Below are 27,903 nucleotides of genomic sequence, written 5' to 3' on the forward strand. Positions count from 1 at the left end.
ATAATTTCAACTTTTTATCTCTTAATTATGACTTTCTATCTCATAATTTCGACTTTCTATCTCATAATTTCGACTTTCTATCTCATAATTTCGACTTTCTATCTCATAATTTCGACTTTCTATCTTGTAATTTCGACTTTATATCTCATAATTTCAAATTTCTATCTCATAATTATGACATTCTATCTCATAATTTTGACTTTCTATCTCATAATTATGACTTATCGTGGGGATATTTTTATGTTTAAGGCTAAGTTTTCATCTTAGCCATAGATGTCGGATTCGCTGAGTAGATCAATTCAGACACACGTCAGACCCGGCTGCAGAAACAAATTAGAGGGGGGGCTTTACATTTTTTCGGGGGGGCATACTTTTTCAACTTACATTTTATCTGCCTCAGGCTGCACAGTGGCTCTGTGGCCACTCCTACTGTATTGTCAAATCATTTTCTCTCAATAAAATGGGCAGTTCATCCCAAAATATATAAAAAAAAACAATACAGTAGTGTAGTGCTGTCCATTTATTCCAATCAAAGTCAAACATTTATGTAACAATGAACAGCAACGGGGGCTGTGGCGTACAGAGAGAACAGCACCATACAGCCGTCTCCTCCACTCTCTCCTCCTCTGTAGTCTCCGCTGTCACTATCTCCAGCCTTGCCGTCTTCTCCATTGTCTTAGCCATTGTCTCTTCCACCATCTCCTCTGACCTGGCAACCTTTTTAGGGGGCTGACTCTTTGCTGCCCAGAATGACAGAATGCTCTTTTGCTTCTTCCCTGACATCTTTGAAATAGACAAAGGCAAACAGTAAAAAAAATAGGCACACTTTCTGTTCATCGTTTACTCTTTACTCTTCAGACTAAAACTATAATCCAGTGGCGGACTGTCAGGGCCGTCTAGACCTTCTCTGAAGGCCTAACTATTATCAAAATAATGAAAAAATATGGTGTCTTTAATAATACTTTAGTTTAGCTATTGTTAGACTTATCTGAGTTTATACATATTGCCGGCTTGCATTAGAACAAGTATAAGCACCTGTTTATTTACTTTACATTGAGTTGACAGTGTGGCTGTGGCTTAATCCACAGACATGCAGCTCTGTTTCTTTATGGTTTGTGGAGAAAGCAATGGCTTAGAATAGGGGAGAGCTGCTCTCCAAGCTCAAATAACGTTATACACAATTGTGGGCCATTTGGGTAGACAAACTCACATATGAGGATTGGAAGAATACATGATTACTTTTTTCTAGGGCTGTCAAAAATTAAAGAATTTTTCTTTAATCGTGATTAATTGCTGAATTTCAGTAATTAATCACATATTTGCATGTATAAAATTATATTATTTTGCATTTCACAACAGTTTTTAAGATCATATTAACAATGTAAAGCAGTTCTTACCAGTGTATGTTGATTGGGAATCAAATGAATGCAAAGAAAGTTACTTTATGAACTCAACTTTTGGATTTATTTCAAATAGAACACACATAAATTGTGGTTTATTTGGTAGTGCGACTCATTTTAATTTGATTTGCATCATTAGGTTTCCATACAAAATAGGTGCACTAGCTTCCCCTATTCTTTTTTAATAAACGAAGCATCAGTGAAGGCCAGACTACAAAACCGCCGCTAAAACCAACATTAGGAGACCCAATAAGTGAAGACTTACAGTTTGCCAATGGCTAACCTAGTGAATGATAATAGTTACCTACCATTTACCTTGCTTTGCTTTTCCAACTCGTCTCCAACCTGTGTGTGCACGCGCATCCACGGAACGAGCACGCAGCGGGGAAAAAAAAACTGCCCAGCAACAAGACATACTATTTTCTGATTGGCTGGTAGGTCGCTGACGCGGGACCGCTGTAAACTCAGCAGAGAAATCTGCCTCCGCCCCGCCCGTTCAGTATTAATTTCTGTGCGCTCGACTTTATCACTTCTCAGCGTGAGAAATGTCAGGTGACGCTCAATGCGTGAGACTTGAGAGCTTTGAATAAACAGATAAATTTGCTTTTACTCCAGGGCGGGCATGGCTGACTCTGTGGGCGGGCACGGCCCCCCAATGCCCGCCCATGCCGCCGGGTCTGACACACGTGTTCACAACAACAGTTTACAATGTGCAACGACATGTATTTAACACAATCAGACACGGTGGTCAAACAGCAACAAACAATATAGGAAAGGCCATATATTCAGCGTCATGACAATGTTATCAGAAATAATTAATATTATGACAGCTTACCAATGATGGTTTCATCCAGGGTTGGGCAGAAAACCACAACAAAACATATTTCCATCCACATCAAAACATATTTCCTGTTTTAATAATTATTTAAAGACTTTTGGCTATATATGTACTGTTGTTGTTTTTTAGTGTATTCATTTCTAATTTTTCAAAAGTTTATTTAAAAAAAAAAACAGCTGGTTGCATGGCGCCCCCTGGCATGCTGGCGCCCCTAGCATTTGCCTAACCTGCCCTATGGGCGGCACGGCCCTGCACAACAACAAAGAGTAAACTTGAAAAAACACATTCAACTAGGGCTGGGCGATATGGCCTTTTATTAATATCTCGATATTTTTAGGCCATGTCACGATACACGATATATATATCTTGATATTTTGCCTTGAATTAACACTTTGATGCTACAATCACACCAGTATGATGATTCTATATGTCTACATTAAAACATTCTTGTTCAAACTGCATTAATATATGCTCATTTTAAACTCATGCAAAAAGGGGGAATAAGTCAAATTTACCAAAACTGTATTTATTAAACAGTTACTAAGCAGTGAGTGGCACAAACATAAAAAGTGTCATTTCAAAACAGAAAGTGCACGTTGTATCTGACTCCCGTCTGAAGAACATGTTCTGGTCCTGGTTTTACCTGGTTTTACCTGGTAAAACCAGGTTTTACCAGGATGAGCTGCTCTGAGCAGGAGGGGCCTTTACAGCACCTTTATATTCAGACTAATGTAGGTGTAGGGACTGCAATGTTTCATCCTCTCCTCCTTTAATTTGCATCACTTTCACTTACTTTTAGAAATATGACGTCATATAGTCTTGTTTGACTTTGTTTCGATGATAGTGAATGTTTTCATGTGGCCACATTTAGGCAACACTAGGTAACGTTTCTCCGCTCTGGAAGAGAAAAGCCTGAATTATGGTTCCACGTTAAATCGACGCAGAACCTACGCCGTAGGGTACGCGGTGACGCGCACTTACGCCGTAGGCTCTGCGTTGGTGTAACGCGGGACCATAAATCAGTCGAGGAGAAAACATCCCCTCCCGTCTTTATTAAACCAGTTTGCTTTGAAAAGAGTTCGTCGCGCGTAGCAACCGCGCGGATGAGCTCACAGCGCAAACAGGCCGAGTTTGGCAAAGTTAAAGTTAAAGTTAAAGCGGGGCGGAAGTGACCGGCGGTCCCGGACAGCAGCGCTGACACCAGCAGGACCTATGATGATGCACACACGACAGCACGTGACTGACGTGTAACTGGGTGGAGCTTGTTTTATCTCTCAGAGAAGGAAAGACGAGACGAAAGAGTGAGAAAAGTCTGTCATTTAATGCCCGCGGCTAAAAACAAATGTATACTTGAATATTCACGTTAGTCATTTTGTACATCGCACAGAGTAGAAGCTGAGATACATCAAATATACTTGATATATCGCCCAGCCCTACATTCAACAGAGACTCACAAAAAAAACTGAGCTCCTGAAAATCGTCAGTCAGTTAAATGGAGAAATTGCTGACAGAAACAGTGGCTGGATCTGAGAAGAAAGCCAGAATTTGTCTGGTGACTAACCCCCGCCCCACCCCCACGAGATGACAGGAAAAAACATAGCAGTTTAGACTGAAGTTTCCACTTTGTTGTATAAAAAGTACATTTCTTTCTTCAGTTTCTGACTAAAAACACAATAAAGAAAGAGGAGTTAAAAACATCTGATTTGTGGATAAAAAAAAAAAAAAAAAATCAGTTGATGGTATAGAAAAGCATCTGATGAGGAGACTGATCCCTGAAGCTGCAGAGAACCTGACTGCTGGTGCTGCACGTCTGCTGGTTGGGATTTTGGCTGATCAGATCTGTGGATCTCTGATTACTGTGGTCACGTGGTCCTCCTGGCAGCGGCGGCGGCCTCCGGTGTAATGGGCTGCAGAGATGTCCATGGGTCCTGCAGCATGGCTGGACTGAAGTACTTCTGTACCGGGTCAGAACCGCGACCCTGGAACAAAAACAAAGTGGTTCTGATTCCTTTTAATGGCACTTTTCTCTAGTACCTACTGGGCTCTACTCATCTCAGCTTGGCTCGACTCAACTCGGCCTGGTTTCTTTTCCATAACAATCCAGCACCAGAAGTAGGAGGTTGGAGCGAAGCTGCTGTGACGTATTTGATTGTGTATCTAAACAGAGAAGACAACAACACTAAAGATGTAGAACCTGGAGATGATAGATGTGCTGCTGGGTCTGTGGCTTGTGTTCAATATCAAGTTAAAAAATTAGAGTGAAAGAAGCTTCAAGCAGCGACGCTTTTTAATTTTTTTTAGTTTGTCTCGGTGCTGCTGACAAGTCAGCTGGAGCCGTGAGCAGCTATGAAGAGACAGAGCTCCTGGTAGATTTGGTCGTTCCTTATCGCCCGTCTAGATCCCTTTTTAATTCTCTCCTCAGCACCAGGTTTATGAACATCTGCCCCTCAGAGTTGGATCATTAAACAGACTTATGCTGTCATTGCCTGTCGAATAAAATGAACAAGAAGCCGCGAGTCGCTCTTTCGCCGATATCTGCCTCCTGACTCAGACTCCCAACCCCCCAACCCATCGGTGGTCTGTAGTGTGATGACTTCACAGCCCGAATCAGCTGCTTAGAACCTCGGCAGAGTAGTTACAGGAAAGTATCTACTCGGCACGTTGGACCCCTAATGGAAAAGCGCCAAACCGAGGCGAGTCGAGCCGGCCTTAGTAGGTAGTAGTGGAAAAGCGTCATAATCATCTCCTCCAGGTTCTACATCTTTAGTGTTGTCTTCTTCGTTTAGATACACAATCAAATACGTGACGTGAGTTGAGTCGAGCTGAGATCCCAGGTAAAAAAGTAATATACTTTAATGTACTAAAAATGTACTTAATTTTCTGAAAGTAAATTTCCAGCACATTTGGACTTAATGTGTTAAAGGAGCTTGAGGCTCCTTTTAAGAAATGAGACTCTCTAGCGCCACCCTTCACCACGACGGCCGTTGGGGGTACTGCAGCCAACAGTGAAGCCGGCACGGGAGAACGGGGAGAACGCGCATGCAGCGTCATGTGACGTCACATCCGCAGCCCAGCGCGGGAAATTCTGGACCGAATTGCAGCACATTTTGCAGCACACAGCCTGTTCAAGGCAAAGGAGAGATACATTACAGCAGGGGTTATTAACCTTTCTGACCTTGGGGCCCAATTTTTTCAGTACAGAGTGGCCCGGGGCCCATTAAATATAAACACTCTATAGCAGGGGTATTCAACTAAAACTTTAAGAGGTCCATTTAGAGAAAATTTACTCAAGCGAAGGTCCAGAACATCATAATATATATATATATATATATATATATATATATATATATATATATATATATATATATATATATATATATATATATATATATGTGTGTGTGTGTGTGTGTGTGTGTGTGTGTGTGTGTGTGTGTGTGTGTGTGTGTGTGTGTGTGTGTGTGTGTGTATATTCAAGTAGCCTCATAGTTGTATCAACATCTGCATCTGACTGTTATATTAAAAAAAGTACATATTTGCCAATTAACATGTTTAACTTGAATTAAACATATTTTTTTCTCTTAAAAATAAAGTAGATTTTATTTTTCAAATGCTATCTTATTTTATTTCTCTACCAGCAGTTTGAATTTCCCCTTTTCTTTGTTAATTGTCTCAACACATTTTTATACTAAATTAATATAAACACATCTTAACAATTTAACAGTTTTGCAGTTTTTCTTTCTTCCCCTCTTATAATCTTATGCCCCCACTTTCTGTCGTTCAGTGAGAGAATTGAGCTCTAATTTCCTCTGTCAGGACTTTAAATCTGGGCTGGATGGTGTCAGGTTCTCATATGCATGTGGAGGTGCTCATTGATGAGCCTGAAACGATATTTAGTTTTAATTATGTTCACTGTGGAGAAAGCTGCTTCACAGCTGTATCTGACAACATGGGCAAGATGTTTTAAGATGGTCAGTTTATTTTTCTGTGACTTCAGTTCAGACTTGAGTGGATATGTTTGATGAAAAACTTTGTGTTTTGTTTCAGTGGCCTTTCACTTTCGCACTTTGAACGCCACGGTCTCTGAACGTATGAGACACTGGTTTTGTCCCAGTGGGAAGACTGAACAGGATGAATTTGTCCATTCCGGGTTGCATATTTAAAAATACAGCGAGGACAAAACTTAGTTTGATTTTACTTTAAGTTATTTACATTAATAAGTTGTCAGGACTCAGTGTGTCGGGTTCATCCGAGCCTGATCAGCTGCGACGGGCACAGCCCGCACCGCAGCTCTCTGGTCGCGCTGCAGCAGTTACTTTCCGATGCTTTTTCGAAAGTCCGAACAGTCCAGTCCAGCAGACACGACAGCCCACGCATCTACATCTACCATCCTTCAGCAGTAGCGACGGAGCCGCCGCCCGAGCGGCAGCCTCAGCCGACCTCCCCGGCCGCGGGGACGCGCCGGGATAAATGATCACGCCGCGCTCGCTCGCTCTGGGCGCAGACCCAATTAATCGATCCCTAATCCTGGCGGATCTAAACCTACTCTGTGCAAAATGAAGGATTTTCTCTGTAAATACACACCATTTCTCTTACTATTACACGTACAGCTAGCTGAGTGTCTTCTTCTCCTCATTTGGTTGGGAGTTGCTATGCAGTCTCGCGGCCCACACGTACAAAACTGAATTTTTTTTGGCGGCCCGCTAGATGGCGCTCGCGGCCCAAGTGTGGGCCCTATGGTTAAGAATCACTGCACTAGAGGGCTCATTCTTTTGGGTTTGGAACGCTTCATCCGACATTATTACTAGAAAACTTAAAATGTATACGGACTTTTTTCATAAATCCTGCCACAATCCGGCTTCAAGCTCCTTTAAAATAAAGTAAATCAAAAATATATTATAAATGTATTAATTACAAATATATTATTCCCTCAGTAGTACTTCAGTTTGCTTAGATAAAGTACACTACTTTGTACTAATACTTAAATTCATATTAAGTATATTCATATAAAATATACTAACATTGAAATATATATAAGTGTTTGATTAGTATATTCATTTATTATGTACTTTGAATGCTTTAAATATAAGTTTCATTTTAGTATATTTGCATCTACTTTATTAAGTGCACTTTTAGCAACCTTTTCATAAGTTTACTTTTATAAAAAAAAAATTCATATCATTGTTAGCATAGCAGTGTTAAAGTGCACTTAAAATAAGTGTTTTAATAATTAAAAACTACTTCAGTGGTAAATTAGTGTATTCTTCATAAGTACACTATGAACCAGAACAAATACATAACCAAATACTTTTTTTTATTTAATTAAATTAAAATTTTTAATTTTTTTTTTTTGCAAGAACGTAGAGTCTGCGTCTGACAGACTTACAATTTTCAATGTCAAAATTGAAAATTTGCATGTGGTGGACATTTTCCACATTTTTCAAATTGACCCTGAAGTACTCGTGGCTGCGCAGCCGCTGATTGGTTTCCCCCGAATGCAACCTGATTGAATGAAGCTGAAGGAAACGTCGTCGTAGTCGACACAATGGCGCAATTCAAGTTCAGGATGTTTTATTTTAGGGACAACACAATTCACGTGGAAAGTACTGACATTGTGACACCTCAGTACAGACAGCAGCTTGTTCAGGTATTAAAACGGCCGGACCTGTCGAGTGAAGACGGATGGATACAAGTGTGCTGGGGGACCAGGAAAGCACCTAAAAACAAGGTGGCCGCAAAACCGCTCCTACTCGGAGGTTTGTATTGCTCGTGCACGGTGTGAAGTATTTTATGAATGAATATTATTTCTACAATGACTAAACAAGTTAATAGGCAAAGTTATCATTCACATGCTGCATTAGCTAATAACTAGCTAGCTAGCTGTTGGCGGCAGCTAATGCGTCAATTAGTGTGAACATTTGTGAGCATGCTGTGTGGAGCATGTTTAGCAAAAGTTTTGTGTGGTGCTAACCATAAATGGACAATTACCACAATGTAAAGAAAAGAACAAGAACAAAAAATTGTTTGTACAAATTTGTTCTGCTAGCACTTGCCAGCCACCAAGTGTTAGTGATTATTTGATAAATAATTTGCCAGTGGCTCATGCTAATGATTGTTAATGTTAACCTTGTATGTAATTTCAATTTTTATGTAACTGTGTTTATAAAAAGACTTAAAGTGACTTGTTGTGTATAATATTAGATTGACCGCGGTGCATTTCACGAGACATACAAAATATCTAAAATATTGAGCAAAAGAGGGAAAAAACATGGTTTTGACAGTTTGTCTGGTGTATGGTTGTGGTTACAGACAACTACAAGGAGTTGATGGAAAGAAAAGAAGCTTTCCTCAAGGACGAAGACATCTGGCACATGGCAGTTGCAAGGAGAAGGACCTCACCTTGTACCACAATATATGACGGAAGCAAACCAAAGGTTATTTTTGTTGCTTGTGTTGGTAGTTTATTTAGAAAATAAACTTAGATTAAAACACCTGTAGGTTCAAAATGCTGCTCCATTTACCAAAGTCTTGATTCATTGAAATCCCTATTTGTAGGTTGGTTATGCTTTTAATATCTTATCTCATCTTGTTTATGAAAAATGATATGAAGTGAATGTCACCCATTGAATTATTTTTGTCTGAAACTATAGAACCTTGAGTGATGAATTAATCTGTTTGAATATCCCAAAATGCACTACAGTAGCTAGTAAAACATTTTGTTTCTCCTGCTGGCTGCAAAGATGAAAGAGAAGAAGAGGGTCATGTCATACACATAAAATCCTTAATGAATTTATGACACTTTAATACTATGATGTTTTATAGTTGAAATGTTTTTCTAAAAAAATCTCTTCACCAGAAAGCATCTGTGGTATAGTTCATATGTTGTCATAATACATTCTTTCTCTTCGGTACAGAAAAAAAGAATTACTGCAACTTCCAGTCTCACTTCAGATGAAGATGAAACACAGATTGACCCATCACAAGTTCTTCAAACAAATAAGTATTTACAGGAATAAGGGAATATTGTGGGAGGATAAGACATATGTAGCAGGGCGAGTGCTACGGGGGCCCGACCGACAGGACAGAGAGGTTGATTGGGAACACCTGTGCCCTAATCAACCTGAGTGGCTGCACCTCCACCCTGCCACAACATATTTTTCATTATAAGTGGCTTTAGGTTTGACAGCAGTGCAGTTGCAGAAGTGGATGGTGGCACTCCAGCTGTGTTAGTTTTGAAATACTGACTGTCTAGTAAGTACTAAAAATACTACAAAACATGACACATTGTATGATATGAAAAGATAAAATTAATTAAATTGAACTTGGGCGTATTGTAAAAGGTAAAAACTGTATGCGAGTGCTAGGGCTGGGCGATAATACAATCTTGATTCGGGATTGCGATAAAATGTTTAAATATATTCTTTTAAAGTAAAATATGATATTTGATGTTATTAAACTTTATTGTTAAGTTTTAATGAATCACTTTTTTTTTTTTCAAGTATCAATCAGGATGCTCCCTAAACTGGCTACATCAACAAAAACTACATATCGTGATAAATACAGAGATCGATCAATATGGAAAAAATATATGGTGATTAAAGTTTTTGCCATATTGCCCAGCCCTAGTGAGTACTGTTCCTCTGGTGAAATATGGTCTGACATAGGGGTGGGCGATATGACCTAAAATTAATATCACGGTATTTTTCATCTGAACGGTGACGGTATAATGTTTTGGGAGGAGTAGCCTGTCCTGTCCCTTTATGTGAATAAGGTTAATATTTTTATAATATAATAAGTAAATGGTAGGTATCCTTATCAAAAAGAGACATGGGAGAGTATTATGCATTCTCAACATATTTATTTGGCAAAAAACCTAAAGATCTTACTTAACAGTGTACAACAAAACAAAAATTAGCAGTTTAGTAACACAAGAACAGTGTAATAATGTGTACTTTTACTCCGTGTACAGCTCTGGCAGACACTTCTGGCTAAAAAATTTCCGACCAGGCAGCTGGTATCTTGAGTCCAGAGTGTGAACCACATGTCTGAAGCCATCTCTCTCCATGGTTTGAATGGGCACCATGTCCTTTGCGATATATAGTGTCTGTCTGTGTCTGTCTGTCTGTCGTTGTTTTTGTGGGGGTTACGTTCCAAAAAGAACCCATGATAAGTGATAGTAGAAACTCTTTTTTTTTTTTTTTTTTTTTTTTTTACAATTATTATACAAAGCTTCAAATTGCGGAGATCGGCACAGCCTCCCACGTATTTCACTGCTCTTCTGAGCCGCTGCATCCCGACTCGCGCTGTAGCGTCTTTTTCTTCTAAAGCCTGCGGTACAGGTGTGTTTTTTCGAGAGAAGAACATGGTTATTGGTATTTTTTTGTCACTCTTTTTTTCTTCTGGGCAAAAAGATTCTTATAAACCGACATTCATTAATTTTTTCTCCATCTTGAAGTCGGTGAATCGTATTCCGGCAGGTTGAAACAGCGCTCTGCGCTCCGCTGCCGTCAAAGACCCGCCCAGCTCTACTTCTGATTGGCTAGTGTTAGTTTCGTTGAGCGCCAGAGCTGCTTTCCTCTCATTCCATTGGTAGACGAACACGGTTGACTCAAACTTTTTTTTTTTTTTTTTTTTTAAGCAGTTAAACTCGCAGGCCGAGAAAAAAAACTCCGTACGCCGGAGATCCGGCACGGTGCCGGAATACTTTAAGCCCTGCATTTCTTACTACTCTTGTCGTAAGGTGTAGCAGCAGTAAACGATGCCTGCAGTGAAAGCTGTGTAGTCTTGGGACCGCTGCTGGTCCCACTTGCGCTCGTTTTGGCCCGGGTTGCCTCTTCATATTCACGGGCGTGCGTGTTTTTTAAGTGATGAAACGGGTTGCTTGTGTTTCCACCTCTTGCTGTCACAACACGGCGGCAAACCTTGCATATCACCGAAGTTTGCTCCGTGTCGGATGATTTAAAACCGAACCAGTTCGAAATGACGGAGGTGCCTCCTCTTTTTGGAACGAGTTTCCTCTCCAACGGCCTCGGTCTCCATTCCACTCATCTCTTTTCAGATAATATGCTACAAGCCCGATCTTTTTTTTATGATGTTTCACCAGTCGTTTATTGATTGCCCAGGTTAAGTGCTCGTCACGCTAATTTAATGGCCACTCCCTTTTTACCAGCTGCAAAGCTGATAAATATGTTTTATTTTTTTATTTGCAACAAGATATAGCCTATAGTTTATAAGGACAGGTATTCAGACCACAGCTGAACGTTTGAAGAAAATGTAATGCCTTATTTAGGCTTATTATTTTATAATTGATTTATTACGGTTTTGACGGTATTGCAAAATCCATGTCGTGGCGCAGTGTCACACCGGTGATGACTATGACACCGGTGTACCGCCCACCCCTAGTCTGACAATACCTTAATAAGCTGTACAGTCGGTTATAGATTCTACAAACTTCTACAAAGATGGATATTTACCCCTCTCTTGCCTTTGCAGTTTAACATTTTACTTTTCCTGCCATTTGTTTAAGAAGCCAAAGATGACAAGGGCTGCAAGAGAACGAGTCCTTTCCCAACTGAAATCCTCACTGCTGAGAAGAAATCCAACAACCTCCACCCCCTTGACAAGTGAAGACGATACAGACATAGACACCAATGTGGACTTATTTGACCCACCTCAGGCTTCGGGATCAACTGTAAGTATTTACAAAACGCAAGAAATGAAACTAGAATTAGGGCCCTATGGTTTCCGCGATCACGGAATTGAGCAATAAAAATGGAATCTACTTTTTAACATGGAATATCCTGGAAAATGACATAATTTGACTGAAATGCTGCTATCATGGGGAAGAGGAACGTAAACCCAGGGGGAATTTTACCGGAGGGACGCTAATCTGCGTGACACAGCCCTGAAATTCACCTGCGCCCCCTCCTGCTTTAAAACAATCTATGTTAGGGCCCTATAGAATCTTGAATTACTCCTACAGTATGTGGTTGTTTGCATCCACAAACCTGTCAGGTGTGAAATTGTTCCATCAAAGTATTCACTACATATATGACTATTAACAAACATGGATGGAAACTGCATATTTACTGGTTCGTGGATGCAAACATCTCCATGATGGTAATTCCTGTTTTGCTTCCAGGTGGTCATACTAACATAGCATTTTTGACATTTTGATTTCTGCAGGATCTCTACCAAGGGGCAAGTGAAGAAGAGGAGAGTGTCCTGATGGATCGATCCAGTGTTAACGTGCAACAGGAAGTGATGGATGCTCTGAAAGGTATTCATACAAAGAAGAATTGTTTATGTTGTTAATGTCAGTAATTGCATCGATAGGAGTCTTATCTGTCATATATCTGTGACTGTTGTGTTTTTTTTCCTTAATGCAGAAATACCAGCCTTAGTCAAGTGTGTCACAGATCTTATTACAACCATGAAGAGAATGCCACCTTTCATGGACACTGACAGTACAAGTTCTGGTTCTTCCAGTCCTGCTCCAGAAATGGTATGTTTTGCATTTATACACATTTTGTAAATACTTAATGCATTTTTATTACAGGAAACATTTCATCCAAAATTATTGTAAACTACTTGACTGTTAGAAGCTGTTTCCGAAGACTAAACCGAACAAGAATGTCCCTGTTCACACAGGAATTAGCTGTGCTCATCTTTGGGCGGGATGTGTTGGCATCCTATACTCTAACAGGAAAATCAGGGCCTACTGGAACAGCGAAAGAGCAGCTACATCCGGAAAAGCTGAGTGCCTTTTGTTGGTAAGTATTGGTTAAGTCTATTTTTCCTTATTATCATTTGGTTTTTCTGCCTCCACCCTTGCCCATAGCCAGAAGCAACATGTTTCAGGTTTTCCTTGTGTATGTACGCCCCCTTCTTGCTAATGTGATAACTCTGGAAAAGCATGATTTTGTAATACCATTTTATTTGTCCTTTTCTATTTTACAGATACAGTTATTGCTGAATTTCCAGGAACAACTGTGTCTGATGTGAGAGCAGTGATTCTGAGAAAATGCAACAATGAGAATTTTGTGACCAAAAAGAAACAGTAAGCAGTAACATCAGTAACTGATTGTAATAGTTTTTGTTTGTTTATTTTTTGGTGGACATACATTTTGAGTTTAAACAAACTGTGTCAATGTTTCAAAAGTCAGTTTAATGTTCATCCCTGTCATTACTAGCTTCTCTGCGGTGCACAGCTAGCACATCTATTGTTTCTTCTGAAGATCAAGCTGTTCAGGTCTCTGTAAAATTTGTTGATAAACTTTTTTTCTTTTTTTTGTGAACTTAGTATTACTAAAAATAATTCTCTGGGGTCAAATGATCCAAATTTGAATAAAAATGTTACGATGAAGAGAAACTGTTTGAAAATGTTGTTTAGATGTACCAACACTAAACTGTACATTTTTAAGTTGTACTTAAATGTACTTGATCTTTGCAAATTTTTCCTGCAATGCCGTGCATGTTAAAAATAAACTTTTTTTCTACTCGAAGTATGTTCTAATTATTTTTTATGTTTACTTAAAATTAATTTCAAATTAATTATGAAAAAAATTGCACTCTGTGTACTATTGAAGTGTATTTTAATGAAGTACATCTAGTATACTTCCTGCGCACATAATTAGTGTACTCAGTGTACTATTTTCGATGTGCTAACAATGTACTTAGTATACTAATGATATATCATTAGTGCTACTTAAGACATACTAAAGTACAACTTAGTGTACTTATCTGTACTATTTTGAGACACCATTAAGATGATTATAATATACTTAAGTACAACTTTTTAATTTTTATTACATTTTTGTAAATATATTAAATGCAATGGCAACACATTATGATTAAATTAGAAATTTCCAGTATATTCTAAATGTATTAATAGTAATCTGAAAAGTGGATTAAAGTATACTTTAAATCGAATTAAAGAACATTTTAAATAAGTACAGTATTAGTAGAGAAAGTTGTAGTTAGGTATGTTTAAGTTGATCTTAATGGTGTCTCAAAATAGTACAGTCAAGTACACTAAGTTGTATTTAAGTATGTCTTAAGTAGCACTAATAATATATCATTAGAATACTAGGTACGTTTTTAGTACTCGAAAATAACACACTTTGAGTACAATAATTATGTGCTTATGAAGTATACTAAGTGTGCTGAAATTTATTATGCTAAAGTATGCTTTTTTTTTGCCTGGGATATTAGTGGAAAAGTGCCATAAGGGGCATGAGACAAGACACATGATCTTGAGCTGAACGCTACTAAAACTATTTCAGCATACATGTCGATAGACGTGGAGCACAAAAACTCTGTGAAACTTCATTCAGGAACTCTTTCAGTGCAACAGTTGGGCTTCGGTTTGGAGTCACTAGATTATGTTGTTTGGAAACTATTGAACACATTCAACAACAATGATTGTGGGTGAAAGCCCTGAGACTCAACCCGGGTCCCGGTGTTCCGTCGATCCATGCTACCCCTTGAGATCTGCTACTTTGTGGTTCGGTCGATTGTGGTCCATTTTCAGTTTGATTGTCACGCCCATAATTTTATGCATCCCTTCAGTCCACGCTGCAGTTAACGGTGAGTAACATCCTCAAAATAAATAAGATATATATATATATATATATATATATATATATACACACACACTCACACAAGCCAGCAGAGATAATTTTACATATTTTGCGGCGCAGTATCAGGCCAGCAGAGATCATTTTAGATGCTTCCCGTGCCCTGAATGCATTTAGTGACAGAAGCATTATTTGATAGGATGTTACTGGACTATCAAATTACCGGTATGCTACCCCTGAAATATTGATTTAAAATGGATAAATTGGGGGGTATAAATATGCTGATATTCATCCTGCAGTGGCCGTAGGGTACGGCGTAGGGTACGGCGTAGGTTCTGCGTCGATTTAACGAGGAACCATAATTCAGGCTTTTCTCTTCCAGAGCGCTCGCGGCCCAAGCTTGGGCCGCAAGCGCCACCTAGAGGGCCGCAAAAAGAATTCTGTTTTGTACATGTGGGCCGCGGGGCTGCATTAGCAACAATGAATTCCATTGTCGACAATTGTCGCCAGACGTGTTTTTCCTATGGAGTGAGGCGTCTCACTTCAATACAATCTCTGCAGAGAGTCGCGCATGCGCGATAGCGTCTCTGCCAAGCGGTAGCGGGAAAACACAAATGACCGCGTCCTGTCCAGCAGCTGCATGTAACAAAACTTCTAAAGTTTGGGAGTATTTTAGCCTCGATACGGTAAATAAAAAGATGACTTGCAAGGTTTGCAAAGCAGGCCTTGCTTATCACGGGAGCGCGTCGGTAATGCACGAGCATTTGATGAGAAAAAGCACCTCAGAGTTTTGAATGAAACTGACTCGCCTTGGTAAGATATTAAGCCTATTTTGGCTTTAAAAGAGAGCTTTAACGTTATGCCTGAATGTGCCTGACAAAATTATTTTAAATTAAATGCATGCAGTCCAGAGAAGCGCCACCATGGACCCCTTTCTTCAAAAGAAGCAGACGTGTTCCTGCAACAGGCGACTGCCCTCACTGATCAATACTGCAGCTGATCTCTGATATGAGGCTCTCCATGGTTGATGCTGACGGTTTCAACAAATGATACACCAGTTCAACCCAGAGACGTCCTGCCATCCAGAACACATTTCACCCACTTGATGGAGAAAAAATATAAGCTGTTTTATTTTATTTTTTATATAACACATTTGCCTGTCCTTAAAAAAATGAAAAATAATGGACAGAGGTTTATTTATTCATGGATTTATGTCTATACTGACTGATCACTGTGCCTGTCCTTGGTTTTAGATAGGACATTTTATTAACTTTTTGTATGAACAGCAACAAAGTTGAATAAAATATCTACAGGACTGTCTCAGCAAATTTTAATATTGTGATAAAGTTCTTTATTTTCTGTAATGCAATTAAAAAAACAAAAATGTCATACATTCTGGATTCATTACAAATCAACTGAAATATAGCAAGCCTTTTATTATTTTAATATTGCTGATTATGGCTTACAGTTTAAGATCAAGATTCCCAGAATATTCTAATTTCTAAAGTTCTAAAGTTATGATCAGCAATATTAAAATAATAAAAGACTTGCAATATTTCAGTTGATTTGTAATGAATCCAGAATGTATGACATCTTTGCATTACAGAAAATAAAGAACTTTATCACAATATTCTAATTTTCTGAGACAGTCCTGTATTTTTCATTGAAGTACTCATCTTTCTTGTGTTTATTATCATTTGCCACATAATTAAAGCAACATACTAAATTTAAGAAAAAATTACTAATTATCCGATTAGTCGACTAATCGTTTCAATAATCAGTGACTAGTCGACTACTGAAATAGTCGTTAGTTGCAGCCCTATATACAGGGCTGCACATAAGTGGGCCGCCAGAGCGCATGCGCCGTCAAAATCCACAGTGCGCTGTCAATCTTGTGCTGCGAAGCGCTTTTGCGTACCAACAGCTGGGGCTCATTTTATTGGTTGTGGCCAGACCAGAATACTAATATTAAAAATCTATTGCGAGAGCTTTTCCCCAGAACTGCCACTCAAAGTTGGTACTGGCCAATCACAGCGCGTCCTTACTCCCCCTCCATGCTCGTTGGGCAGGAAGAGAGGTAAGGATCAGCTTTACTGAACAAACCTCGACACGTCTCGTCAAAATGTCCAAGAAGCAAGCGCCATTAAGTAATTATTTTGGCGTTCCACCGCCACCAACTACAAAGAGACGCCAAACTGAACCACTACCCGAATCCAACAGAAAACGTGTGTTCGCCAAGAAGTGGCTGCATGATGTTACGCGGCGACGCGTACGGTACGTTCGCGCTCCCGCGTATCCTACCCCGTAAGCTCTGCGTTGGTGCAACGCGGAACCATAAATCAGCCAGTGTCCATCACTGCGTGCAGCAGCAGTTACCTGCAAGACGCTGCTCTGATTATGGCTCACAGTTTATGAAAACCCCAAATAAAAAATTAATTAATTTATGAAATCAATAAACAATTCCATCATCAAAATTATATCATAAAGGTTCAATATATATTGCTTTGCATTGTAATAAGACTAGGTAATATATTAGTTTCACCTTTTAAGTTGAATTATTGAAATAAATTAACTTTTACACCATATTCTAGTTGAATTATTGAAATAAATTAACTTTTACACCATATTCTAGTTGAATTATTGAAATAAATTAACTTTTACACCATATTCTAGTTGAATTATTGAAATAAACGAACTTTTACACCATATTCTAGTTGAATTATTGAAATAAGTTAACTTTTACACCATATTCTAGTTGAATTATTGAAATAAGTTAACTTTTACACCATATTCTAGTTGAATTATTGAAATAAATTAACTTTTACACCATATTCTAGTTGAATTATTGAAATAAATTAACTTTTACACCATATTCTAGTTGAATTATTGAAATAAATTAACTTTTACACCATATTCTAGTTGAATTATTGAAATAAATTAACTTTTACACCATATTCTAGTTGAATTATTGAAATAAATTAACTTTTACACCATATTCTTCACCTGTAGCAATATTCTACACCTTGGCTGATGTGGACATACGTAGCATAGGAGGCTATTTCAGCTGCTATATGGTTGGCTGTCTGTACAGTCATGCAAGTTCAATGCTATTAAAGAACACGTTTTTTCATATAAAATAAACACATTTTTATGCAGTTTAGAAGTTTTGGGGCTTTTTTTTGGCTCCTGCGCTGCTGAAATCGGGGCGTCCTTTATTTCTATTTCTGAAAGTTGGCAACCCTAGGTGCAAAATATGCCATGAGCATCCCAATCTGGCCGATAAAAACTGTAACTTTTATACTGACTCTACAGACTAACACGCACCATAATTTGTTTTTTTTTTTTTTTTTTTTTTTACCATGTCTGCACCCATATTATTGAATTATACCATGACGGTAGAAACCAAAAGTGTATATATGTGCATTATTACTATATGTAATATATACATATATATACGCACACATATGCGTACACATACATAAATATACACATACAAACCCAGTGTTTTTTTTTTTTTTTTTTTTTGGGGGGGGGAGGGGGTGGGGGGGGGGGGGGGGGGGGGTGACGACATCCGCTGCCAATCCAGGAAGCAGGAACACACGGAGACACACGTCAAGCACTGGAAATCTGCAACAAAAAAAAACCACAAACAAAGCACGAAACCGGCACGGAGCCATCCAAAACACGAACAGCAATCGACCTAAATCTTGAGATCTGATCGCAGTCTGAGCTAAGCTATCGCTACCGCTACCTAAACCCAAAAACTAGAGAGCCAGCATGCAGGTGAACAAGCCAGTGTGTATGTCTATGTGTGTGTGTGTGTGTATGTATATGATCATGCGTGTGTGTGTGTGTGTGTGTGTGTGTGTGTGTGTGTGTGTGTGTGCATGTGACTAAATGACTATATGTGTGTATGTGTGTGTGTGTGTGTGTGTGTGTGTGAAATAAACCAAACAAAGCTCCACCTGAAGTGTATCTATAGTGGGGGAGGGGGGGGAGCGACCCCGCCACCCGCGAGACCAGAGGCCGACAAGGAAGGGCCCGGAACCCAGGCCACCGGCAAACCCCACAGAGGGGAGAAGTAGGAGGGAGGCAACCCACCGCCTGCGAGGCCCCCCCCCCGCCCGGCGGCGGCCGAGGGGGCCCGCGGGCGGGGCCCCCACGGCGCGGAAAGAAGCAGCCAGGGATCCCGCGGCGGCGGACCGCGACCCAGGCAATCCCCGGCCACCCGGTCCGGGCCGGACACGCGGCCAGGAGGCCCTCACCCTTCAGGCCAACGACCCCCACCCGGCAGGGGGCCAGCCTGCCCGGAGAGACAGAGCCGCCCCGGCCGCCGACGCGGGCAGGCGCACCCGTCCCCCACGAAAGTGGCCCCCCAAGACCAGAGGGGCGCCCCGCCGTAGAGGCAGCGGGGGGGACCGGAGACGGGCCCGGAGAGAGGGAACCCCCCAACAAGGCGACACCCGCGCAGGCCCGACAACGGAGGGCCCCAGACCCAGGCATCCCATTCATTCATCCATTCACCTATCCGATACCTATACTAATAATAATATAATATACTATACATAATAATAATAATACTAATACTAATAATAATAATAATAATAATAATAATAATAATAATAATAATAATAATAATAACCATCTTTGTATAATATAATATTGATAAATTATTAAGTTTTTGATGTCCTGCCAATGGAGGCTCAAATCCTCCATGGCAGGACCCTTCCATACCGCATTCTCACCGACACAGACATACAATCACGCACCGTTTCCCCCTCCCCGGGGGGGTCCAGCACCGCCAGAAGGCACCCCAGGCTGCACGGCGGGCCCCGCCAGGCCCGGGTAACCCGACCCATAATTTGTTAATTCATCTTTATAAGTGAATAAATATCATTTTGCCTATAACTTATTCCTGCATCCCTCTTTTATCGATCCGGCGAGACGGGTCACCGCGTTTTTGGAGCCCCAAGTCACTTATCCAGGGGCTCCTCTGAGCACCAGACCAAAATAATTATGTGCAGCCCTGCCTATATATATATATATATATATATATATATATATATATATATATATATATCATGATGTTCTGGACCTTCGCTTGAGTAAATTTTCTCTAAATGGACCTCTTAAAGTTTTAGTTGAATACCCCTGCTATACAGTGTTAATATTCAATGGGCCCCGGGCCACTCTGTACTAGGGCTGCACGATTCTGGACAAAATGAGAATCACGATTTTTTTGCTTAGAATTGAGATCACGATTCTCTCACGATTTTTTTCCAATATAAAATTTATTGCACTTATTACTTTAACTTTGCAACAGCTGAACAAAAATATAATAACAATAAACATCTCTTGTCTTCTTTACACAAACCTTTGAATAATTTAAACAATAATAACAATTTTGAACAATATTTGTTCCTCCCTGAGTTGAACACCCTTTCAGAAAGGGGACTTGTAACAGATCCTGTAGTTCTGAGGCAACAAATTATTCCTCTGGCTGGGATGAACCCCCCATTGCCTTTTGCTGCTATTAAGAAGCTGCCGATACAAAAGGTAAACGTTACAAAAAATATGATGGTGCCTGATAAAAGACTGGCATCAACTTTGTAACAGCTGACATTGAACATAAAAACAATAAACATCTGTCTTGTCTTTAAATAATTTAAACAATAATAACAATTTAACAATATTTGTTCCTCCCTGAGTTGAACACCCTTTCAGAAAGGGGACTTGTAACAGATCCTGTAGTTCTGAGGCAACAAATTATTCCTCTGGCTGCTTTTTGCTGTAACAGCTGACATTAAACATAAAAACAATAAACATCTCTCTTGTCTTTAAATAATTTTAACAATAACAATTTTAACAATATTTATGTGCAATATGTGTCAGGTGATGAGCAAAGGTAGATGTTTCTCCAAATGTAATCCACAATCATTAACAAAATATAACAAACATGACAACATGATAGTTGACCATGACAGGACTACAACAACCTAGAACATAGGCCTAGTCCTTTTTTATGCAGCCATGCAGCCAAAAAAAAAATATATATATATATATTTTTTTTTTTAATAAAATCATCGTCATTTGGAAATGAGATTGCGTTCAAGCATGAATCGAGATTGCGATTTTTTAACGATTAATCGTGCAGCCCTACTCTGTACTGAAAAAATTGGGCCCCAAAGTCAGAAAGGTTAAGAACCCCTGCTCTAAGGGGCCCCTGCTGCTCAGATCAGTCTCTTACCTGAATGCATCAAGTGACGGGAGCATTATTTGATAGGATGTTACTGGACTATCAAATTTAACTGCCCCTGAAATATTGATTTAAAATGGATAACATGGGATGTTGAGTATTTGATCCTTCAAAATACACGACCCATGACATGAATTGCATTACACTTTGTGAGCATTATACGATAAAGAAAAAAAAAAACAATTCTATCACTTTATCTGATATTCATTCAGTCTTTCGTCTTTATTTAACCAGGCAGGTCATTAAGAACACAATTAGAAAACAATTAAGTAGCATTTTTTGATAGGGTAGTAAAAATCGACAGATAGACGCTATTGGTTTATGCGGTGGTAGCCTTTTCCGACTAAGCAGCAGAAACCGACAGAACAGCGGTCCCGCGAACCCATGCTGGACTGACCTGCATGTATGGAGCTGCTGTTGGACTGACCTGCATGTATGGAGCTGCTGCTGGACTGACCTGCATGTATGGAGCTGCTGCTGGAGACTGACCTGCATGTATGGAGCTGCTGCTGGAGGCTGACCTGCATGTATGGAGCTGCTGCTGGAGGCTGACCTGCATGTATGGAGCTGCTGCTGGACTGACCTGCATGTATGGAGCTGCTGCTAGACTGACCTGCATGTATGGAGCTGCTGCTGGACTGACCTGCATGTATGGAGTTGCTGCTGGCAGGGCTCCAGAGTGCGACCTATTACGTCGCATATGCGACCTAATTTATTGAGGTGCGAGTTAAAATTTAATGAGGTCGCTCCGGTGCTACTTGCAAGAGGACTCGTGGAAAAAAAAAATATTTTATTTTTTTTTCACTCGGCTGTGTTAGTGCATTAATGGAGTGGTTGGTAATACAATCTTACTTTCTGGCTCATTCCTGCGAGTCCTATACCTGTCTGACTGCACCTGGTACGGTTTGCGCACGTTACGTGCACAGCAGTGCACGCGCGCGTACACGCAGCACGCTCAAAAAGGTAAACAAAGCAGATGTAATATGAAGCGGTCTATAGTCGATTATTTTAAGAAGAAAGATGGGCTGGTGGTGGTGGAGGAGGAGGGTCAGCAGAGGGAGCAACAAGAATCATGGATTCTTCTTCTTCTGATGAAGAGGGTGACAGGTTGGCGAAACAGGCGGGGGAGAGTGGGGAGAAGAAAAAAAAGTACAGCTTTCTGGCCAGTTCCCGTGGTTAAGATACGAGGGACAGGCAGGCCCGGTTCTACGAGGGTGCATAAGCATTGCACCCTCAGTTTATGTGTTTGCTCAGTTGAAAAGACGAAAAGAAAACTGATAAATGCGCCCGCGTTAAGCCTCATTTATGGTTCCGCGTTAAATCGGCGTAGCCTACGGTGTAGGGTACGCGGCGACGCGCCCCGTACGTTCGCGTCCCCGCGTATCCTACGCCGTAAGATCTGCGTTGGTGCAACGCGGAACCATAATCAGCCAGTGTACGTCACTGATCTGCAAGACGCTGCTCTCTGCTGCTCCGTTAACACAAAGTTACATGGATATTCAGAAGTGGTTCAAGCACAACGACGCAAACAAGTTTACAGGACTGTCTCAGAAAATTAGAATATTGTGATAAAGTTCTTTATTTTCTGTAATGCAATTAAAAAAACAAAAATGTCATACATTCTGGATTCATTACAAATCAACTGAAATATTGCAAGCCTTTTATTATTTTAATATTGCTGATTATGGTTTACAGTTTAAGATTAAGATTCCCAGAATATTCTAATTTTTTGAGATAGGATATTTGAGTTTTCTTAAACTGTAAACCATAATCAGCAATATTAAAATAATAAAAGGCTTGCAATATTTCAGTTGATTTTTAATGAATCGAGATTGTATGACATTTTTGCATTACAGAAAATAAAGGACTTTATCACAATATTCAAATTTTCTGAGACAGTCCTGTATATTTATGGTTATATTTATTTTTGTTGCTGTTTTATTTTCTGTCTGATTGTCTGATGGGCGAGATAGCCCAGACTAAATGTAGCATTTTAATTTCTGTAGGTAAATGATCAGGTATCTTATAAAAACACAGAGGTAACACTTTACCATAAAGTCACCTTAATTAGCCTAACATTAGTTAGTACATTAACATTACTAAGCATTTATATAAATTATATTATCCAACTTTTAATTTATTAACTAACTCTGACTAGTAAACATTAATTAGCCTAACTGTAGGCTATATGTGTTTCCTATACATAATGATTGTTAATCTGTAAACAGTTAATTAATGCTTAATAATGTAACTAATGTTAGCAATGAAAAATATGGTGCTACCTAATTTGTTTTGGTGCTACTAAATGAAAAGCTAGGTGGCACCAGTGCTACCTGTGAAAAAGTTAGTCTGGAGCCCTGGCTGCTGGACTGACCTGCATGTATGGAGCTGCTGCTGGAGGCTGACCTGCATGTATGGAGCTGCTGCTGGAGGCTGACCTGCATGTATGGAGCTGCTGCTGGAGGCTGACCTGCATGTATGGAGCTGCTGCTGGAGGCTGACCTGCATGTAAGGAGCTGCTGCTGGAGGCTGACCTGCATGTATGGAGCTGCTGCTGGAGGCTGACCTGCATGTATGGAGCTGCTGCTGGAGGCTGACCTGCATGTATGGAGCTGCTGCTGGAGGCTGACCTGCATGTATGGAGCTGCTGCTGGAGGCTGACCTGCATGTATGGAGCTGCTGCTGGAGGCTGACCTGCATGTATGGAGCTGCTGCTGGAGGCTGACCTGCATGTATGGAGCTGCTGCTGGAGGCTGACCTGCATGTATGGAGCTGCTGCTGGAGGCTGACCTGCATGTATGGAGCTGCTGCTGGAGGCTGACCTGCATGTATGGAGCTGCTGCTGGAGGCTGACCTGCATGTATGGAGCTTCTGCTGGACTGACCTGCATGTAGGGTCGCCACCGGTCCCGTAAAATACGGAATTGTCCTTTATTTGAGAAAAAAATGTTGCGTCCCGTATTTGAGGGACGCGATTTGTCCCGTATTTTCATTAACACCCCATACACACGTCTGTCACACAAACATCAACACTAAATCTAACAATAATGAACAAAATAAAATACAGGAAACATTAAGGCCAGCAAAATCTTTGTGGCGGGACAACAGGACCTGCTGCGCCTGGGCCCAGATCTTTCTTTATTTACACACACATATATATATATATATATATATATATATATTAGGGGTGTAACAATACACTAATCTCACGATACGGTACGATACACGATATTGAGGTCACGATAACAATACGATATTATAGCAGTATTTTTTTTTAACAACCTTGCATGAGGAACATATGACTGGAAAAAAAATGGTAATTTATTTGAAAGACACAAAATACAAAACAATACTGTACGTTTGTCCTATTGTTACAGTTTGTAATGCTTTCAAAGTGTTTAAGTTTTAAAGAGAAAGCCAGGCCAACCATTTTCCACAAACTGAACTAAAAGTAAATGTCAGGTTTGCATTATGCATCTTCAGTTTCATACAATAAAAATATTTTGCCACAAACTGAATAGTTTCTCTCATGTATGATTTGACTTTTTTCTTTTCCAGAAATTTAACAACTAAAATTAAATACATAAATAAAAGTAAATAATTACATACAATTGTACATCATAAAACAGATTGATTTATGCTCACTATAAGTGTAACAGGAGATTTATTTTTGTTAAGAAGGTTATTTTGGTAATTCAGGGTTCATTATTTTATAAATGTATTCTTTATATTCTGATGTAAATCAGGGACTATAATGACACTAGTCAGTTTATCTGTAGTGATTAGTCTGTTTTAGATTGGGCGGAGTGATACGCCACAGTACGGCACTAGATGCTGTGTTGATGTTCTAAAATCCTAGACTGTTGAGCGGACATTAAAGTACACTCCAACTCGGAAGAGGTTTTCCAGTCTTTATCCTACTCACGACCCGAAAAAGGTTTAATTTAATAAGCTAAGGCTTAACTCTACACCAGACTTAAAAGTTCAGAGCTCAAAACCCCGCTATAGTCCTGTGATTGGGACCGCAAAAAGGTACTACTTTCTTCTGAGCGTAGTAGGATTTTGGTCCGCGGGTCGAGGCGCGGTCGCCACGCGCGGTCAGCTGCGCGTTACTAGTCAACACAATGGATTAATATTTATAACCCAATATCGCGATACACGTTGTCACCTCCGCGACACGTTTCGTGGCACGATATATTGTTACACCCCTAATATATATGTATATATATATATATATATATATATATATATATATATATATATATATATATATATATATATATATATATATGCCAGACATCGGGGAGGACTCGGGCTTCACCTCCAGGTAGGAATTGGGAATTAAAAGTTCCGTATTGAACCAATACGGACATATATTATGCTCTTATTTATGTATGTCATAATATACAGGTGAAGGTCGGAACATTTGAATATATTGCAAAACGTAATTCGTAGTAAATTTAACTAAAGGTGAAACAAATATATTATTTCCCACTACATGCAAAGTGAGATATTTCAAGCCTTTATTTGTTATGATTTTGGTGATTATGGCTCACAGTTTATGAAAACCCCAAATAAAAAATAAATTAGAGAATATTTTATGAAATCAATAGACAATTCCATCATCAGAATTATAACAAATAAAGGTTTAACATATCTTACTTTGCATGTAATAAGACTAGGTAATATATTAGTTTCACCTTTTAAGTTGAATTATTGAAATAAATTAACTTTTACACCATATTCTAGTTGAATTATTGAAATAAGTTAACTTTTACACCATATTCTAGTTGAATTATTGAAATAAGTTAACTTTTACACCATATTCTTCACCTGTAGCTATATTCTACACCTTGGCTGATGTGGACATAGGAGGCTATTTCAGCTGCTATATGGTTGGCTGTCTGTGCCATATATATATATATATATATATATATATATATATATATATATATATAAAGGCTAGATGACTCAAGGTGGATATTATAGTATATTATGACATATATATATATATATATATATATATATATATATATGTTATAATGTAAATATAAATATTACTAAGAATACTATAGAAATATTGATTTAATATAAATACCATGTCATAGAAATCTGTTTCTTGTTATTTTCATATAAAAGTGCGTTTGTCAATGTCTATAATTATTCACAAGTGTGCAGTGTCATAACTACATCTCTGACGTTCATAACAAACCAAACTGTTTGAAAATCTGTTGAAAATGGAGCAGGTTAAAGTTGTTTAAGCAGTACATGCACCATTAAACACAATGTTATGAGTGAGCGAGCTGCCTGTAGCAAGATGGCCGCCGTGTGACGACGTCGCTCTGCATTGGCAGCAGCGCGGGCGAGTCATCTAGCCTTTATATCTATGGTCTGTACAGTCATGCAAGTTCAATGCTATTAAAGTGCACGTTTTTTCATATAAAATAAACACATGTTTATGCAGTTTAGAAGTTTTGGGTCTTTTTTTTTTGGCTCCTGCGCTGCTGAAATCGGGGCGTTCCTTATTTCTATTTGTGAAAGGTGGCAACCCTACCTGCATGTACGGAGCTCCTGCTGGGCTGTAGGACTGAGGCCGCCGGAACCCGTCGCTTCTCCCGAAGCCCCGGTTAGACCGCGGGAAGTAAGGGGAAGAGCCGCGGGGAGAGCCCCGGGGAGAGCCCCGGGGAGAGCCCGCGGACTGGGGCCGACCGCCCGGGAAACCCCAGCAGGAGGACGGAGACGGGAACCGACTGGACGGCCGCGGAGCGACGGGACTTTGCTGAGGTCTGGGCGGAGGTCGGTCCATGTGAGCGGGGAGGAGGAGAGGAGGAGACACGGAGGAGCGTGGAGATGACCACAAACCAAACACCAACTCAAACGGAACCGCGTGGACCGGAAGCGCCTCCCTTCATATGTTCCGTGTGAAAAACGAGGACATATGGTTCATATTTTTCAGACAATAAAATAACGTTTGAATCATTTTTCATACAATAAAATAACTGAAATAAATCTAAAAAAAAAAAAAAAAAGGCTCAAATATGTTATTTTGTTACTTGAAAAATATAAAATATGCTTTGTTGATGAGGAAATATGTTTCTCTATGTGGGATCAATAAAGTTCTTATTTTTGCCATCTGAGAAAATTAAAGGAGCCGTCTGTAAGAAATGGCCAAAACTGGTACTGCAGTCACTTTCAAAATATTGTTAAGCGGCGTGTACCCTCCCCCTCCTCCCCCCGACCAGAGGTTGCCAGGTAGGCTGCAGAATGCAGCAGGAACGTAGGCTGCCATGGCTAATTAGAGCCGAGCTGGCAACCCGGATGCCGAAACAATACTGACTTGGTGATTGGGAGATAGGTGGAGGGTGGAGCTTCAGAAACAATACTGACTTGGTGATTGGGAGATAGGTGGAGGGTGGAGCTTCAGGCCAAAACAAAAAATGACAACATAAACATCAGTTGAGGGCTGCAACTCCTCTTTTTAAACTGGAATATCCTGGCTTGAGTGCTGTTGTCAGTGACATAAGTATTTGAAATATACATGATTTTTAAATGTCTGTTGACATATCGGGGTCATTTTATGATTCGTTTTATTATTGCTCTTACATACAGCTCCTTTAAATATATTATATTTGGTGCCTAACTGTTTCCCAAGTATATTAGTGCGTGTGTGAATGGATAAATGAGACGTAAAACGTAAGTAATAAGGCTCAGGTTCTTCCTACAATTTGAGCAGGAGATATGGGGTGGGCAATCCTGGTCCTCGAGGGCCGGTGTCCCTGCAGGTTTTAGATGTTTCCCTGCGTCACAGTTTGATTCCCAGAATATTGTAATTTAA

At 39.8% G+C, this 27,903-nt stretch overlaps 1 protein-coding gene across 1 annotated transcript; it reads right to left on the minus strand.

The window, feature by feature from the left end:
* Positions 1–3,539: 3,539 nt before the first annotated feature.
* On the minus strand, positions 3,540–26,963 carry mplkip (M-phase specific PLK1 interacting protein). Its single transcript, XM_061731367.1, has 2 exons — positions 26,623–26,963; positions 3,540–4,217 (listed from the first exon to the last, which is right to left on the minus strand). Exons 1-2 carry the CDS (start codon positions 26,872–26,874, stop codon positions 4,101–4,103), a joined length of 369 nt encoding a protein of 122 aa, XP_061587351.1. The 5' UTR covers positions 26,875–26,963; the 3' UTR covers positions 3,540–4,100.
* Positions 26,964–27,903: the final 940 nt, after the last annotated feature.

The sequence above is a fragment of the Cololabis saira genome, chromosome 10 (genome assembly GCF_033807715.1).
Source record: "Cololabis saira isolate AMF1-May2022 chromosome 10, fColSai1.1, whole genome shotgun sequence".
In the NCBI taxonomy this organism is placed as follows: Eukaryota; Metazoa; Chordata; class Actinopteri; order Beloniformes; family Belonidae; genus Cololabis; species Cololabis saira.